We start from the raw sequence: 19,002 nt of genomic DNA on the forward strand, positions 1-19,002 counted from the left end.
ACAGAATCTCTGCAGACTCTGATGACGATTTGTATTATTAAAAGCACGAATGGAATTCCGTCTATGTACTTAAATTCAAATAATAATGTTTCATCTTGCTACGAACTCACTCCCCCAAAATATACTCCGTGTACCCACTTGATGCATCGTCCAATTAGGTAAGTCAGAAGAATTTGATACAATAGATGTGATGATCATCTGCTGGGAGTTCTATCTTAATATTTTCCAGCAAAGATTTTCCCTACTCAATACTTGGCATTGATCCCTCACGCGATCAATTCCACGGATTATCCCAAGCTTTTCATGGTTCAAGAATTCTCTCGATTGCCACTGGGTTTCCCGGTTAGTTCGCTTCCGTGTGCTGTCAGGTCACGGGGTTCGTTGTAGTATCCCTCAGATTCTGCTTCTTGCTCTCCTCTCTCGTTCCTCAGTGGGAAGGCTGGAGCGTTACTGTTTTGATGTTATTTTTAGGGCGAGGAAAGACCGCCCCACTTCTCTACGTTTCTGGCTGTGATCGGTGCGTTAATAAAGGATGTCTTCGTTAGGGAATCCTAATGGTTATTTATTGACATTCACGCTGTGCGGTGAACTATTCCGAATGGTTTCTTGAAGGTTGGGCCGAGGAACGAAGTAAAATTGCTCTGCTAATCGTACTTCATCGACTGATGGCCACGAACCTATTGGCCATCCGTGTTATACATTCCATTTTGATAAAGTATTCGTTATAACATAAGAATCGCGATGAAAAAAAAAAGTAGGCATGTCAATGAGTTATTTATTTATTTATTTATTATGGCTGTATGCTGTAATAGAAGTCAAATCACCTTAGTTATATGAAAATGGTTCGGCGGTCGGCTCGCATTGTTGGAAAAGGTCATTAGAATATAGGAAACGACTTGTAAAATAAGAAAGACGGTATTTTACTCCGTGGAAACGGCAAGTTTATTCTCTTTGAGTGCGCATAGGAGACCCTAATACACTGTTACAACTGACATAAAATAACTAGTTTTCCTGTAAATATGTATTGAGTACTGAAGGTACCATGGTTATTCCTTACCACGAATACGTATATATCATAATTTTACCTCACAACTGTGGATGTGAACAATATTTTCCATCGGTAACTTCATCATACTTGAACGATATCTCAATTTTCTATGCCTTCTCATCTCCTTATAAAATTTTCTATTGAATGGAAAGGTTATGTCTTATCGCGCTTTGACGTACGTTGTAAAGATTAACGTATTCTTGACCAATGTAATATTCACTATTTTGTTTGTATATCCTCTGAGACAGCGCCCATGCTCTACATAGGTGTAGTGAGCTCCGAAAACGCGTCCTTCCTCGTTGAAGTAAATGGTTGCAAAAATGCATGGTTAGACATGATTTTTCCCTCCCCGTTTAGTAATCTCGGGCGTAAAGTGCCTAGCCTTAGCTTGAGAATCAAGAACCTTGAGTTCAGTCGGCCAGTGTTTTGTTTACCAATAGCGTAAACAGACATAGCACACACAAATGGCTCATCATTGATTCACGGAAGCCGTTTCTCTTATTAATCCTTGGCTGCTGCCCAAGAATGGGGAATAAGAAGCCAATCTGGTGTGGACTTTCACCTTGCTCGAATGCATCACAACTCGGCTAACCTTCGCTCGGAAATTTCCATCGGTAGAAGTGTCCCGTCCACTATATTTTGAATTTTCAGCGCCAAACGTATGTATTATTGTTGTATATCTCTTGTGATTACCGTTTTATTTTAACATCGATGGGTTTTTAATGCAATAAAGTATTGTTGCGATACTTGTCATCTTTCAGGTGCTGCTACTTTCAATAAGGAAAATCTTATTCATTCTATTAATAATAGTAACATTTTAGACGAAAATAATTCCAAATGTTACTAACTAGATTTTTCCCGTCGTGCATCGCGCTTGTTTCAATGAGGATTACCTTGGGTATGGATAAATGATAATGAAATGTACGGGCTCAAAGGATGGGATAATTAAATGGTATCCGCATGAGGCATTAATTAATGATATTTTTCCTTTTTCGACGTTACTTGCTTTCATAAAAAACTAGGTACTCCAGCTGCTTTCATCCGTTACGCGAAACGAAAAAAGTTTTTTCCCTCCTTACAACACCTTCCTTAATCGTGCTGCCTGTACACTCAACTTCATCCGTACATGCTTGGCATTTGTGATTGACACAAAATCATAGTTGTGGTTTATAATATTTCATCTGAGTCAAGTTTTCAGCAGGTGATTAAAGTCAAGGTTTGGTCTTGAAGTATTGTAGTTCTAAAAACTATTTGTTGTAACAAAGAAAACAGTCACCCCTGTGTAGGAACTAAGATGATAATGATTGGTATCCCGAGGTCGTTTCTGATGTTAGTGGAAGAAAATGAACGCAGAGTTAACTATCTTTTGTAGTGAAATGTCGCATCTTCCATACCCTCCATATTCAATTGCATATCGTTCTCGTAGTAGTCGTAATATGTTTTATTCTGCGTAATAACAAGACGATGCCTTTTCTCCGAGTGAATACATAAAGATGAGTGTCTATTCATCTTACTCAGGACCTCCGGTGTGTGGCTCTTCCTTTGAATACGACACATTCTTGCATGTTGAACATTTTTCACATCACAACAATCGATTGAATAATAAATCGTGTGCATATGAGTTTTTTTATATAGATGCCGTACTATGGTCCTTAACTGCAATTTCAACGATGTATCAATAGCTTACTTTAAGGCTGTTTACTACTTCCTTCAAAGAACAGTTCACTCACTAGGAATTCTCCACTTTTTTCTAATGAAAACAAATGGGTCGAAATCCTTTTCAGTGTGGCCTGACCGGCTTCAGCTGATCCCTCCCGCAGTATGCTGCAGTTATCTTGCCATTTTGTGTTCTGCTCTGATTGTCCGGAGTGCATCGCACCGTCCAGATGTAAGATTAAAAATCAACTTGGCATCTACTAGTGGTGCATGATTCGAGCCTCTCATCTTTTGATAGACTGACCGTCGCTCTGCAGACATACTTACCTCTGTGAGTTTTGACCTCTGAATTTCTTCAGCCTAAATCACACGATAATTTTTCAGGAATAAGTTCAGGGATGGCGGCAATGGCCACGCAAATGATTATTCTCGTGATGGTCATCAATATCAGGAATAGTGGTAATTAAAGGGATCGCTATCTCTTTCTCCATCATAGATGACCGTCGCGTTTTGAGCACATCGATCACTCAGTGGTAAGCCCTAAGTTTAGGTACGATAGGTAGTTTAGAGCTCGCCCCAAATTAAGCCATAGGTGTGTGAAGATTATTCAGTGTTTGGGGGTCGAATCTTTTCATTTGGCCACCTTGTACTTTGGGGATCTTATTTGGGGTTGATCTTAGGATTCACTTGGGTTATTCACCAAGGACATTGGTGAATAACCCAAGTTCAAGGTCCTTGACTTATATGTATATGCGTGAAATACATGTTGTAATCAGTGCAAGGCAGCCAATATATTTATTTTATTGTTACTTTTTTGATAGAAAGAGAACTTAAAATTTGAATTGTTGGTCTTAGAAGTGATGACCTCAGGGCCGGCTGATTACCCAAGGGCCCTGGCGGGTAACCCCCGACCCTTAAAACAAGCGAGAATACATTTGTGAGCAAGTTTTTATGGTTTAATCAAACAATTTCAATTCACAATTTAAATCAACATTTTTTTCACTTCTTCTCATGTCTGACCAAACATGTATACAGTTTTATTTTTTCCTTCTCAAAAGCCGACAGTATTTCAAAGTTCATGCAAACATCAATCCCGGAGGGGATTCCCGCCCGCCCTGGCCAGTCTTCCCCTCCCTCCCCCACCACTAAATCCCAAACCCAATCGCGACTCAAATGACCGCTTAATATAGTAAAAAGTGGAACAATCAATTATTTTCCCTATCGCTCAAAAGAGTACCTGGATCTTGATCTCAGAACTGTGCGTGAAAAATTATCGTGTGGTTCTGGCCACGTTCTGGCATTAGGCGCGAAAATCAGGGCCGAGAATGTAATTCCTCCGTGGTGTATTACACACATATTTGAGATGAAATTGGAAAACCTCGGGCTCTGCCGTTCGTGAGAATTGTAATTGAAATTTTTCGTAGTCCGTGAAGAGGTTGTCCATTGAGAAACGATGCGCACACGTTCTTCGAGACGTGATAAAGTGGTAGCTGGCGGTGCCCTTGGCCTAATTATAAACTGTCACAACTCTTGAAGCGTGCCTGTTTTTATAAGGCGGCGATAAAATCGTAATGACCATCCTCTTCCAGTCTGTGGGCTCGAGAGAGAGCCTGGAGAGGTGTACCTAAATCTGCTCGAGAAGTAAGAATCTAGTGCACCTTAACTGATTGTGTGGTAAGTTTGATGTTTTTCCAAAGACTCGTGGATATTGGAACATCTACATAATACTCTTCGAGCCACCTCTAGAGTGTTTGTCAGGGGGTGGTCAATCACCAGCATGCAAGGGGAGCCCCACATGCGAACTAAACGGACATCAAAATATTACGCATAAAACAAAATATACGTCAACATCCATGCACAGTCAAAGCAAGCAAAGGTTATCAATTCCCATAGCAAAGGAACCGGGTGATTCCTGATGCGTCTTGCATTCTTTGTTGAGTGAGCATAATAGTATGGTGAGAATGAAATTCTCTAGGGCTCTCCTCCGGGTAGGAAAATCAAAGGTCGGCCGACGTTTCTGGTTTCGACTGTGAGGTCTGATAGTGAGTAGCTTCAAGAATGGGGAAAGAGTCGTAGCCCGAAACGTCGGCTACCTCTAATTTTCTTTCCCGGTGGCGTGCGAAGGAAAATTTCTTTTTACAATTTGCCGGGAAAGTCTTTAATCGTACATATTTTTAGCCAGTGGTGGATCTAGGGGGGGGGGGTCACAGGTGTCTACACCTACATTCTACCCCGCAAGCCGTCTAAAAAGGCGTGTGGCAGGGGGTGTTGGGACACCAGCCGTCAAAAGCAAACACCAAATCAAAGCAAAAAGCAAATGCTCAAACAAAATTACGCCTAGCATTTATCAAAGTCCTTTTTGGTTCAGGGAAAAAACGAACTCTCATATCTATCCGTTAGGTAAAATATCTCTCTTAATTTATCGCTTCTGTTAGGCCTGGAAATATAGCAGGGCACTAAGGTGATGGTCTCCGTGTCGCTCCTAAAGTTTCACGCATTCTCCGTGTCGAACGTATTCTCAATCATTCAAGCAATCTAAGCCTAGCGCGCAGCCTCCAAGTCATTAGCGGCTCCCAGCCTGATTCGCTTAACATCTGGGCAACGCTGTCTGTTCGTGCCATGACCCCTCCCTCCCTAAAATTTTATTAACATTTTTAATTTTTATTAGTTTAACAGTTTTTGTATTCTCGTGAAGTAGTAAAGGGAGTGCATATGCAATTGTATGGCTTCAAGTCCCAAACGTGAGAGAAGTTAGAGTTGTGCCGTAAAGCGTAGCATTCCCTTCTGTAAAAACGCCCCTCTCTCCCCTCGAATTAGATGCTGAATCCATCCCTGGTAATAGCGTGTTTTCTCAACTTTCATTTGCACGTAAAAGTCTTCTCTGTTCCCTCAACCTCGTTATGTTTAAGGAAAATGTGAGGAGAAATTCCAGTTTTGTCAATGCAATATCTGGGAAAATACTTTCCACAACCTTTTTACGATAGTGTCTCATCTCACAATAAGGGAGCATCTGCAATTTCCAAATATCTTGCACGATTTTTACTGACCCGTAGATGACATTCGTTCATAGTGCGTGTATTTGCCTACTTCTTCTTTTTCTTCTTCTTCCTTCCAAGATTAGGCTACTAAGCCTGTTGCGGCTCCACGTTACCATATTTTTCTTGATCTTCCAGCGCTTCTCTTGCGAATTGGTTGATATTCCATTGCTTGTTTTGGAACTCTTTCATTTGACATTCGAAGTATATGTTCCTTCCATCTGTGTTTGGATTCTTGTAATTTATCAGTAACTGCCTGGGCACCCAGTTCATCTCTTATTTGAGTATTTCTTAATTTATCCAAACTTGGGCAGCCTTTAAATGATCTTCCGACGATTCTATCTGCCTTAATTTATTCTTTTTCAGTACCCAACATTCTGATCCGTAGAGGTTGGCTACTTCTTTTATCAATAAACTATCTTTTGGACGAAAGTCAGTGCAGTTTGCATCCCCGCAGTGTCTATTGCCAATTAAAAATGGCTAACTAAATTCCCGCCATGTGATCTTAAGCGTTCACCTGCTTCATCCTCGTGCCAAAAGATCGCATCTCATTTGTGAATAGCCGTGGTGACCTCATGGTTTTTTTCGTGAGGAATGCGGAGAGTTATTCATCTGAACGTCTTAATCGGTTCAAGTCTGCGCTACCTCTCTTTATCATCCTAAGTCTTCGAATCCTCATGTTTATCAAATCTAATCGTTCACATCTTGCGGAAAATAAGTTCGTAATTGGAGTATGGTATATATATACATCAAGGATGAAGTTCACCATGAAAAAATATTTGGCTTAACCGGGATTTTCGTGGCGAACTTCATCCTTGGTGTATATAACTTTGCACCCATGCGCGAGACTGCGTACAACGTCGCTCATTTCATACAGTGCTTTGTAATATATCTTCTTCTTAAAGAAAAATAATTGATTCTAAAAATAAATAATTGAAAATAAGCCACCTTAATGATTAAAATCTTTACTAATTATCCTGGAATCACCGGGGGTTACGTTCTTCCCTCCTTAATCGGCTCAACCCCTGACATCCTCCCGCTCACCACGACCTTGCTTCCCATCGCTCCACGTGTGCGATTTCGCCAATTTTCACCCGGCAAGTGTCTTGGTCCTCCGCTAGGCGGGACAAGCGAGACCGCCAGCACCCGGCCTCGACGTCAGGGTCGTGCGGGAAAAATCTTCCCGCGCCACGTTGTCTCATTCAGGGACGTCTCAATGGGGAGATCCAAGTTCAAAAATCGGCTCTGCTTGAAATGAGTCAATAATAATAATTTCGTTTTTATTTATAAACCGAATTTAGGACTATGCAGTACTTTCTTTCAACTAAGTTGATGGGTACTCACCAACATCCATGCCCTGGATGGGAGAAAATCCACATAGGCGGGATTCGAACCAGCGACCACTGGATCAGCAGGCGAGAACTTGACCCCACTTGCCACCGAGGCCGACAATTGGTTGAAGGGGAGAGCTCTCGGGCTGAATTAGCTCATATTTCTGTATATTTGCGTTTTTCCTCCTACGTGGCAGTATTTTCCTTGAATGATTCTTATAGAAAAATAATTGATTCTAAAAATAAATAATGAAAAGAAACCACCTTAATGATTAATATCTTTACTAATTAACCTGGAATCACGGGGGGTGCGTTCGTCCTTCCTTAATCGGCCCCTGTAACCCCTGACATCCAGCTCACCACGGCCTTGCTTCCCTTCGCTCCGCGTGTTCGTTCTTTGTTTACGTACGTGTTTTCTTTGTTTCTGTTTCGTGCCGTCGAAGTGAATTTTAATGCTAAGATAGTTATTACTATTTTAATGATTTTTCTCAGCAAGGGTGCCTGGCTGGATTTTTGGATCCAATCCGATCGGTAGGCCACTTAACCTTACGCGTTATTGTAAAAATACCCGCACGGTATTGATATTTATTATTGATGCACGAATGGGGGTCCTATTATGATTTTCGGCCTGATTGGCGTGTTAAATTATAAAATTATTTAAAAAATTGTTATTCTCGTGGTATAGGAATTGGTGGTGTTAGAAAATTTGGCTATTAGATGCGTCTTTTTGTAACAATCAATTGGAGACCTGATAATTTTGTTCCCACGATTTTAATACTTATACTATACCTTTTATAATTGTTAATTAATCAGTTTGACAAGGTCGAAGCCGTAGATTTTTTTGCGCAGAGTCATGGAAGGGGGGAGTGCATTCAGGGGGGGGGGCTTATTTGAAGGGTCTGCGCTTGACATCATATTCAATGTCCACAGTTTTTGGGAGCTGAACTCCTTGACCCTCTCTTACTCCCCTCTTCATCGCTCCCTTCATATTATTCCACACGGGATGAGTCGATCATGTTTTGCCTGATTGGCAATTAACAGGTTTTCCCTGAGCTGTGTTTACGTTGCTGACACAAATGAAAGTATTTATTTAAAAAGGTAAATTGACCACGAGATTTGGACATGTTTGCATGTTTTTTTTCTGAAATCTCCCAGAAAAGGTTACATGGTAGCACCGCGGGTGTTTATCCCTCCCTAAGGAGCTTAGAAAAAAGACAAGGACCGGCCTGCGGCCTTGCCTTGCAAGACTGTAACGTCTTGGTTTAGGGCTTTAAACCCCCCAGGAAAAATATGTAAGATACGGTTTATTCTGTATCCCCTGCATGTGACTCCCCCGAAATGCATTCCCCCTCCACGTTAACCCCCCCGAAAAAAATTTCTGGTTCACGAGGGAAGTCCCTCAAATGTCACCACCAATCTTGTTCAAATTTTGGTAAATGATAGAAAATTGATACTTATGCGGTGTATTTTTTTGTTTCAGCCGCCAACGCTCATTGCTTTTCGAGATATTAGCGAAGGAAAGTATTTGTAAAACGCCTAAATTTACGCAACACACAGTTCAACAATACACGTTAGCGCTCTTCGTCCTGGCCACGAAGTGTAAGGGCCTTTTTTTCGGTGCGGGTTGCATAAAATTAGTTATTTAGTGGTACTTTCCTTCGCTAATAACTCGAAAAGTATTGAGCGTTGGCGGATGAGACAAAAAGTACACCTCATGGATATCCATTTCCTATCACCTATCAAATTTTGAACTAAATCTGGCGGTGACACTCGAGGGACTTCCGTTGTCAGGCCTTGTTGCCGTAAAGGAATAATTTTGGTCCTCCGGGGATTCTGAAAATCTGTTACCGAGGTGAAGTCCGGTCATGTAAAAACTGCCTTGAATGAGACGTGATCCTAAATGTTGTATTTACTTATTCCCTCTCTTTTAAATCTAACCTCAAAAACTGCTCGACACGTTCAAAACTCATCTTCTTGTCCACTCTTATACACACCCATCCCGCTGCTATTCTCTTTCTTCCGCCCCCTCCCCCTATGGATCGGCCCTTGTTCCAATTATAGCCAAGATGCGTGGGAGTGAGGGAAACAGAGAAATGGAGGTAGAGATGGTAGAAGAAGAAGAGGCCTCACGATGATGATGATGAAAAAGGGGGACCCGCCGAGTCGAAAAAAATGAAGGTTACAAGTTCGCGGATTGTTTTTCTTATTATAATAATAATTATCATAATTTCCTCGCAGGTTTTCTCAGGGCAGCCCTAAGCATAGGCGGCTTTAGGGGGGGTACGGGGCCACGTGCCCCCCCCTAGACGCTTAAAAAAAAGACAAGATTTTGTATAAGGTTATCATTATGTTCGTTTTGTGTATTTCGAAGCCTCAATCAATTAACTTCATATTAATAACTTTCGTATTAAAATAAATTAAACTATTTTTAATCTCAAATATGAGAAGACCGTTTGCCTGTCCGCCTCTTGTGCCCCCCACCCCAAAAAATATCCTGGATCCGCCGTTGGCCCTGCGAATGAATTTGCTCCCGCCAAGTTGGAGTCAGCATGGCCAAGCGTATTTTTTTCAGATTCGTGGAAATTTTTTAATTCACGATTACCCTTGGCTGTTGGAGCATTTTTATCTCCGCGGGGACGCTCAGGGAAAGAAAGATGCTACACATTTAGAAATAAGCTGTTTTGGGACACGATATACATGCCAGGGCAAAGTTAGTTTTTTTTATTTTTTCCAACAGTTTGACGAAAAGCGTTGACATAACATTCGCCATATCTGTCGGGAGAGAGGCCTGGAAATGAAACTGTATTCTTAAGTTCGCATCGCGCTCTTTTCAAATGTGTTTCCACTCAGATTTTTTGGTGATGTTTGTTCAGGATCCGAATGTCCGAAAAGCTTTTACTCAATGGTAATCTTGCTCACTCCCCGCTATAATTCCTCTCGCTGTACTGCTTTAATGGATTTAAAATTTTATGAATCTAATATTGAATATATTACTGAATCGTCTTCAACTGCAGTTGAAATTTTCTGCTATTAATCTGTGAGCCGTATTGGCTTGCCGACGTCTTCCTTCTTGTGGTGATTGTAATGCGAACATGCCTTAAATAGTGTTAAATTATATTTGCATTATATTAATTATTATATTCTCTTTGTGATTCCAGTCACATAACTAGGACCACGACATGGGAAGACCCAAGGAAAAGCCTTGCAGTACAAGTTCAACGCCAGCAGCAAGTATCCGCTGCGAATCAAAGTTCAGATGTTGTTGGTGAGTGATTTACACTTATATTGCTATTTGCTTTATCGCATACATTCACTATGACATTTTTAATCCTGTCACGGAGCAAGTAGTGATCAAGGTTTAAAGACTCTTGATGGTTATCATTAAGCATGTTGACTGTGGCCTCGCGCATGGGCGACTTTTTAGTTGCGGCTACTAAAAAGTCGCCCGTGCGCGAGGCCACAGTCAATGGCGTGTGTTTCATTGGAACGTCCACAACTGCAAAGCAACTAGACAGGGGCGGATCCAGGATTTTTTTCTGGGAGGGGCACAAGCAAGGCCGTATCCAGGATTTTGTTCTGGGTGGGGCACAAGGATACCTCGTAATACAAAACGAACGCAATGATAATGGGACCGTATTAAAAATCATGCATATTTTTGGGGGTCTGGGGGGGGCACGTGCCTCCGTGCCCCCCCCCCCCCTGGATCCGCCTATGCAACTAAATAGTTGCTTTGTAAATAAGTTGCCAGGACGCGGGGGCCCTTCTGGTTTAGAATGGGGTTATTTCAAACTGGCTCTATGAATTAATGTCATTTTTATCATTTTTGTTAGTCATATCTTTAAGATATCTCCTTAGTTTCTTTTCCTGTTTCGTTGTAAATTTTGAGAAGTTATGTAAGTTACCATGGCTGTTTTTTATTCATGCTTTTTGTTATTCACATTTGAATAACCACTGAATTATGAAAATGTGGGACCTCAGTTTTTGCACATAAAGAGAAATGGTTAGTTATTTGGTCAGTTATAATCGTTAAATATTTGATATCGACCATTTACTTTCTGATAACTTCATTCATTGTCCTCACTAGTGTTCTGTTGGAACTTACCATCTAATTCCCTTTGGCTAACAGGGGTGGGATCTGTACCTGGTGCTCTTCCAGATGGCTGGGAGCAAGCTGCTACAGCGGAAGGAGAGATATACTTCATCAATCACCAGACTAGAACCACGTCATGGTTTGATCCACGAATTCGTAAGTGTTGAAATCCTTTCTAGTCCATCTCCCTGTATTTATTTTTTCCAATTTCCATGCACTCCTAAAATTTAAGAATTGACTTTATTCTTCATTTAAAGATCGATTCATATTCATTTTCATTGCTATGCATAACAATCATAAGTGCAAATGTTTTTGAACTCCCACAAAACTTTCAATATTTTTTAAACTCTCATAAAGAATCTCTTAGTGACAAAAGTATGGTTTTTTCTGTGAAAGTTTGATGCCACAGTGGGTAGCTCCAAGATCAGGACTTGAATGGGTGGACAATATTTATTATAGTAGGTATGTCTTGTTAGGGGTGTGGATACCTTCTATTATGTACTTTTCACCTTGGTGTGGGGTGGGGGATCAGTTGCCTCCTTCACCTTTTCTGAATACTCCATTGCTAGTTATAACTTTAGTTTTTTCTTACATAAATGTTGAGAAATTTTGAGCAAACTACTTTAGCATCAAAAGATACAAATATATTTTGATATAGGCAATGCTTTTGTAAAGTTTTGTCTCTATTGATATTCTAAGAACGTAGTAACCCATAGGAGTCCTTATTTGCTGTTTATAGATTTCATCTGATGGTGCAGTACTGCATGAAGTATGTCATTCACAAGGATTTAAAGATGTAAAATGAAAAGGAAGAAATTCACCCCGAAAGAATTAATTGTTTTGAGTGAAATTCAAAGAAAGATTTCCAGTCATGTCAGATGATATTTATCTTCCTATAGTGTTTTTTTTATCTTTGCACCCTTGTGCAGGACTGTGTACAGAGTCATTTTTTTAAAAGTGTTTCAAAAATGCTTTTCATTCAAGACCAACAATGCTGTATGAATTCCCTGGCAATGGCTTTGTTAGCACATTCTCATCACATGTGACACAATGTGGACTTTTAACCAAGGGCGTAGCCAGGATCAAAACTAGAGGGGGTCAAGCCGTGGTCATTCAAGTTCTAATACAGAAAAGGTTAAGAAAACCAAAATTTCAAGGCAATCATAACTGCGCTTTATTAGTTTTTAAAATGATTTGCTCTAAAATAATGTTTTTATTTTAATCAAACGTTTTACATTAACATCAATTTTCTTGGATATAAATAAATTTGTTCAAAAATTTTTTTTGAACTAAATTTACTACTTCTGGGGGGGAGAGAGCTGGGTCAGCCCATGCTTGTGACAATAACGTCTTGTTTGGTGGTACATTCCCTCAGAAAATCAGTTGATCAGGGTTTGAATACACTTCATATCAAGCAATTTTGTTCACAGCAAATTTGTTCATTTGGCGTATTAATCTTTTCATCTAATTTCAACAGCAATTCACCTTCAGAGACCGGCCATTCTTCAGCAAACACAGCAAGCTTCAGAAGTCACTGGTACTAACTGGAGTCATCGGCACTCGAGCGCCTCCAGTCCCACCTCCCCCTCTTCACCATCTGCTGCCCGACAGAATGCCCAAGTGTGTCAGCAGAAGCTTCGTCTTCAGAGTTTGGAAATGGAGCGTGAAAGGCTGAAAATGAGACAGCAGGAAATAATTAGACAGGTCAGGAAAATTTGATTTTCTAGCATTTGTTTTTTCATTTTGATTCAGTGACTTGGAGTCTAGATCCTGAATAAGTTTTAATGCAATTTTTTGTCAACATTTCGGCATATTTGTACACCTTCATCAGGGTTTATATTTGCCATGAATTGGATTTCTTTTGGTTGAACAAATCCAATTAATGACATAAAAAAGCCCTGATGAACAGGGGCGGATCCAGGAATGTTTTCTGGAGGGGGCACAACGGTCTCGCAGATCTTTTCATATTTAGCCCTCTATGCCCCATGGTGACTTTGAGGTAACATACTGCATTTATGCACTTTTTGTTATTTTTTTCATTTCTTGGCCTCTGTATACCATTGTGACTTCAAAGTAACAGTTAGCCTACCCAATCCCCTCTCATGTATTACTTTTAGTTTGTTTTTTCCCATCCTGAGGACGTTCTCTGTCAGATCTCTGCACATGCACATGTAATAAATTGGAGCATAGAGGGTTAAGATTAAAAACAGAATATAACAATTACTGTGGAACATATTCTCTTAATTTTGATATGAATGTTATTAATATTAAATTAAATGATTGAGGCTCCGTAATACAAAAAATAAAACGAACATAATTATTACCGTAGTAAAAATCTTGTCTATATTTAAGCGTCTGGGGAGGGGGGGGGCGTGCCCTCGTGACCCTCCCCCCCTTAAATCCGCCTATGCTGATGACGGTGTCTAAATATCCTGAAACATAGGCAAACATTTGCATTTGAAATTCTTCAAGACCTATACTCCAAGACACTAAATCAACATAAAATGTAAAGGTCAAGAGAAAATAAATAAGAAGTATATTTTCATGGAGTAGAAAAGTTGTTGGCATTGGCATGGTAGGCTGATTTGTTGAAGAAATTCAGATTTATGTTCTTCATGTTGACTGTTAATGTTATGATTCACAGGAAAATTACCAAGCATAAAGAAGTTATTTACAACCTATGATGACTAAGGATCCTCCCTCTCCTCAACTATTTACATATTTACTTATCCTACCTTAAAGCTTGCGTCAGTCACTGTCATATTATTAAATCCCTCTTTAAGTCAATTCTTTGGATGAAGGGTGCATCATGACTTTGTAGTCAGTTTTATGATTGTTCAAGAAGATCAATACACCTCTTGCTTGCTTTTCATTGCATTAGCTGTTGTGGAGCAAGTTTTGTTGATGCTGAGAACATGTTTGAATGATAAAATTCTAGATAAAACAATTTTTCAAAGTAATGGTTATATTTTCCCTTGTTGAAAATCCATGTGAGCTACAGGATTCATGTGCAGGAAAAGTAACCTTTATGTAAGTTAGTAAGAACTTTCCTTTAAACAAACTTCTTTTTTTCCAAAGATCTACCCAAAAACTCTAAATATTTATTGATCTAGCTTGGGACAAAGTTAAAGCTATTGGTGAAGAAACATCATTGACCATTCCAAAGTTCCTGTTTAATGGAACTTCGCAATATTTCTTTGTTGAAATTTTTTTTATTCTCTTTTCTTGAGGGATTATTGAGGAAAAATTTAAAGAAAGGACACAACTGCTGTTAATATTTCACTCGGAGAATTTATACTGTTTTCTAGGATGTTTCAATCGTCAATCAATTTCAATTTTTCCTTTCTTAATAGTGTATGTATTTTCTCTCCACTCTAGCAACAAGAAATGATGCTGAGACAGTCGGTTGTAGAAGATCCTTCTGCATCTTCAGATGGCACTGGAGCAACCGGTGGATCTCAAGCAAGTGCTAATGCAGGAACTGACCCATTCTTGGGTGGTCCGACTGACCACTCAAGACAAGAGTCTGCAGACAGCGGTCTTGGAATGGGCAACCCTTATTCCCTTCCTCACACCCCTGAGGATTTCCTGTCAAACATGGATGACCATATGGATGGTGTGAATGGTAAGGTCACGAATATTATTTTTATTTTGATTCCAAACCACCGAATACAGCTCATATCTGCCATTTTATATCGGGTTATTCAACAAATTTAACAATTGAACCTACACAAACAACCGTTCCCTGGAAAGGGGAAACCTACCTAGGTGGGACTCGAACCCACGACCCCTTGTTCAGTAGGACTTTACCCCTCTGCCACCGAAGCCGGCAATACAAATATTATTGCATGATTTTTCAGTCAGCCGCTAGGTGTGCTGTCACCTACCAACTTGCATCTTAATGGATTTGCAAAAGTCACCATTTGTATTGCTGGCAGTAGAGTAAAACAAATTTCAAGGGTAAAGAAGCTATTATCAGGGCAGTTAATCTAATTTATATTGAAGATCATGATATAATCTAATATATTTATTCATTAATTTTCAATGCTATTTCTAGGTAGCGCAAGTGCTCTATTTAAAATATTGATAAGAAATGGATCCCTCTGAGCTATTTGCAGTGCTGCAGACATTTTTGAAACCTGATTGAAAATATGCAAAACAGCTGCAAAAATCAAGCTTGAGTGGGACAGAATGGGGCCTCCTCTATGTATTACTCTTGGTTAAGCTTGTTAGATCCAAATTGCAAAGTACTAGTGGTTATAGTTTTGACCTTTCCCAAAATCTTCTCATCTTTGCTGCTCTCTGTTTGGTATCAGTACCACTAGAAATAGTAGAGCTATCAGATTTCAGTAATGGCTGTATTTATTCCTGAATGACATTAAAAAGCCCTATTTGATCTAATTTGAATCCAATAAGAGGTAAAAATCAGTGGCGTTGACTCCATGGGGCCTGAGGGGCCCGAGGCTCCTCAAAAATTTAATATGAGGGTTGAGGAAAAATGTGTCGGGCTTGTCGGTTTTTTCAGAGTGTCCAGTATTCGAGAGGTGAGTTTTTAGGGTTCTAATGTTGGCAATGTAACTCTTCTAAAATGCTTTCAAAAACTTTAAAACTCACTACATATTTATATTTCCGGGGGCAAGACCTGTATGGGCCCCCCAATATTTTTTAAAGTCGGCACCCGTGATAAAAATGGTCATGGTTGTAAAAAAATTATAAAACTTGTCAATTATAGCAATGCCTTGATTTATTCCTATCATTGTCATAAATAAATTTGTTGATGATTGAATAAGTGATTGAATTTGTAAATGAGAAGAAAGTACATAGCATGAAATGGTTAGGAGACAGGTGAGTTGAGTGGAGAGCTGCATCAAATCAATCTCTGGATCTTATGGTGATGGTCAACTGTCCTCTGATGCAAGCTGCATAAAAATAATGTATAATTTTGTCAGAAAAGTTATGTAAAGACTTCTCAACTCGTTATGTTTCAATCATTGCAACTGAAAATCAGTATGTAAAAGTCTCCCTTGAAAATTAATATCACGCTTATGACTTAATATGAGGAAATATCTTTTAATTTTCTTTGAAATTAATTGTTGGTATTGTTGTGAGTTGGTGAAAATATGGTAGTTGTCAAATCTCATCTGTATTTACCTTAAGTTGCTCATTTTATGCCTTCTTTTTCCCATGTGATACAGAGGGTGGGAGTCCTGTTGGTGATGAAATGGGAGGTGGCCTAGATGCTCCAGATATCAGCTCTCTTGGTAGTGATAATGTTGACCCTACAGATGATTTAGTGCCATCCCTTCAGGTATGTACATAGTAGTGTAATGGTGGTAAGAAGCAAGCATGTGTAATTTCTCCTGGAAACAAAATGATGAACCCTTATTTTGTAAAAACTTTCTTATTATTGTTTTCACAGTTGTGATAATTATCCATAATATTTGTGAGTTTATCTTTAATGAGTCATTTTCCAGTCATTCAATTTAGTTTTTCTTGTTGTAATGAAGTAAATGTTGAGACCCTTTGTTGCAAGTATTTTCGGTGCCGAGTAAGGTAGATACTAATAGGCCATAAGTTGAAATGAATTATAAGCTTCAGACTATCCAGATTTGAGAGTAATTCTAAATATACACAAAGTTGTCGAAAAATTATGCATGTAGCACATAATAATAATATGTACAATAGAAATTCACTAGCACTAAATAAAATACACATAAAAAGGCAAATGGGAAAAATAGTTTCCGGAGCTTCGAAGCCAATAGCTTCTTTCTCAACATCTACAGAAGTATTGGTTGAGTATGCGTGAAGCAGGAACCAGGACTATGTTGGGCAAGGGAAAGGGAGGGAGAGAAGGGGTGGTGAGATAGGGGGTTAGCAGGATACATTCAACCCAGGGGCACTGCAAGCTTTTTGGTGCCAAATGCAAGCTAATTCGAGGGTGTGGTGGTTGAGGATGGGGTCAGAGGGGGGAGGGATGCAATAACAGAAACTTTGAAACAATCTTTAAAGGCAAATCATGGGACAAAGAATGCGTGGGTACTGGTGGGGATGCTAGAGGGATGTGTGAGGAGGGCAGGAGAGAGCCACTGCTTTTGGAGGGGAATCTCCTTCCATAACATGTTCTGGCAACTGAACTTCTCTCTTCCCTTTTCTGTTACTCCGAAGTTTGTAATAAAAACTTATCCAGTGTCTGTTGCTTTTGCCTTTGTTGCAGAACTTCAAAGAAATGAGGCATAAAGTTGTCATTCAAAAGGTGTAAAGCCCTATTGGTTACCATGGTATTGGCATGAGATTTTTCAACAAACGGTTGCACATCCGCCCTCTTAGCACAAATTTCTTTATCTCTTAACAGGCCTGGTTATGAATATTGGTCACATGTCTTGTTTCCATCTTCTGGATATCCATCTCCACTAACTTTCAAAAGTGACAAGTGACCTTTTGAATCTGAAATGCCATGATCACATGGAATTTGCTTTATATAATGATGTTAATCAATGATGATTACCCTGTCATTGGATCTCATATCATTCATGGATAATATCTGGTATATAACACCCAATGCTTTGACTTCCAAAACATAGATAATTGTTGTTTTGCCCACTCAACTTAAATATTACCCTATGATCAATCACCACTCATTTTTTTCTCATGTAACAGAGGCTATAAACCTTCACAGTTTTAGCTTGAAACCTAAGGAAACATTCCTCATCTCTGGATCTGAATTTTCCTTTCATTTCCACAGCTAACCAAGCTCTTCAACCAAGAGCTATCAATTGGTGTGAATTATCCACTTTTAGTTTTTCACCAGTCCACAGCTCAAGGGAACAAAGGTCTCCTATTGCTCTAGATGGACACAGATAATGTCGATGCAAGAAACAGTAGTTGCGACTTCTGCCCATAAATTTGTAGGTATTCCTCATTGGATATCCATGCAACGAATAATGTCTGCCAGTATCCCATTCTGCCCCCTGGATACTCCATTTTTCTGAGGACAATAAGGGATTGTTTTCCTGTGCACAATACCATTTTGCTGCATGAAACTCAAAATTTTCACTAAAATATTCTTTACCTCCATGTATCTTAATAGCCTTCAGCAGAGTCCCTAGAAAATTCTCAGCTTCAGTCTTGATAATATTATCAAAAGTCTCATTCTTCTTGACAAGGAAATGCACTTTTGATTAAAAATATTGTCTGGGAAAGTGAATATAGACCGCACTCCGCCATTTGAAGTTGGACAGTTTTTATCCCATGAGATCACCATGTACCATGTGTAATGGATGTTCCAACTTTTTATCACTTTGTTTTAGGAATCCTTTTCTCTTCATCTTTCCTTAGCATCTCTCCTTTTTGTCTTCCCTCACCGCTTCCAGACTGGGAATATTATTAATTGCTGCCTCATGAAGGTGTCCATAAGAGATAGCACTTTCATTGCTGCGTTTGCATTCACAGCATCTGTTGCGTTGGTTAAATTTTATGGTTGGTTAAAATAAAATGGCTTATCTACAAACCCTGAATTTGAGGATGTTTAGACCGTGAAAACCTGCAAAAAACTGTGAATTTTATAATTTAGTTCGAGTGGGAGTCCTGGCTGGTTTCCTCTCTTGCCTCTATTCGCAACCCAACTTCTGCTGATTGTATGGCCTTTTGTTGACATCATTGCTGTCAGTCCTTCCTCTCTCTCTCTCTCTCTCTCTCTCTATCTTTCCGATCATTTTCTCTCTGAACTTCCATCATCCACTCATCCACATTGCTTTCACAACTCTGGTAGTGAGGTTTGCATCCTGCTCTATCAAGCAGATTAGCTCTTTATATTTCCTCAGCGGCAATTCCATTAGGAAAAAC

At 39.6% G+C, this 19,002-nt stretch overlaps 1 protein-coding gene across 2 annotated transcripts in view; it reads left to right on the forward strand.

Moving 5' to 3' along the window:
- Nucleotides 1–19,002, forward strand: part of LOC124153921 (transcriptional coactivator YAP1-A) — a 139,925-nt gene that overhangs the window by 114,082 nt on the left and 6,841 nt on the right. The window contains exons 2-6 of one of the 2 annotated variants that reach the window (XM_046527330.1): nucleotides 10,229–10,335; nucleotides 11,197–11,316; nucleotides 12,638–12,864; nucleotides 14,539–14,785; nucleotides 16,356–16,468. In XM_046527330.1, coding sequence (XP_046383286.1) covers nucleotides 10,229–10,335; nucleotides 11,197–11,316; nucleotides 12,638–12,864; nucleotides 14,539–14,785; nucleotides 16,356–16,468 — 814 coding nt within the window. The remainder of the gene's footprint in view (nucleotides 1–10,228; nucleotides 10,336–11,196; nucleotides 11,317–12,637; nucleotides 12,865–14,538; nucleotides 14,786–16,355; nucleotides 16,469–19,002) is intronic. The other variant, XM_046527331.1, reaches the window with a different exon arrangement.

This window comes from Ischnura elegans, chromosome 2, assembly GCF_921293095.1.
Source record: "Ischnura elegans chromosome 2, ioIscEleg1.1, whole genome shotgun sequence".
Lineage (NCBI taxonomy): Eukaryota > Metazoa > Arthropoda > Insecta > Odonata > Coenagrionidae > Ischnura > Ischnura elegans.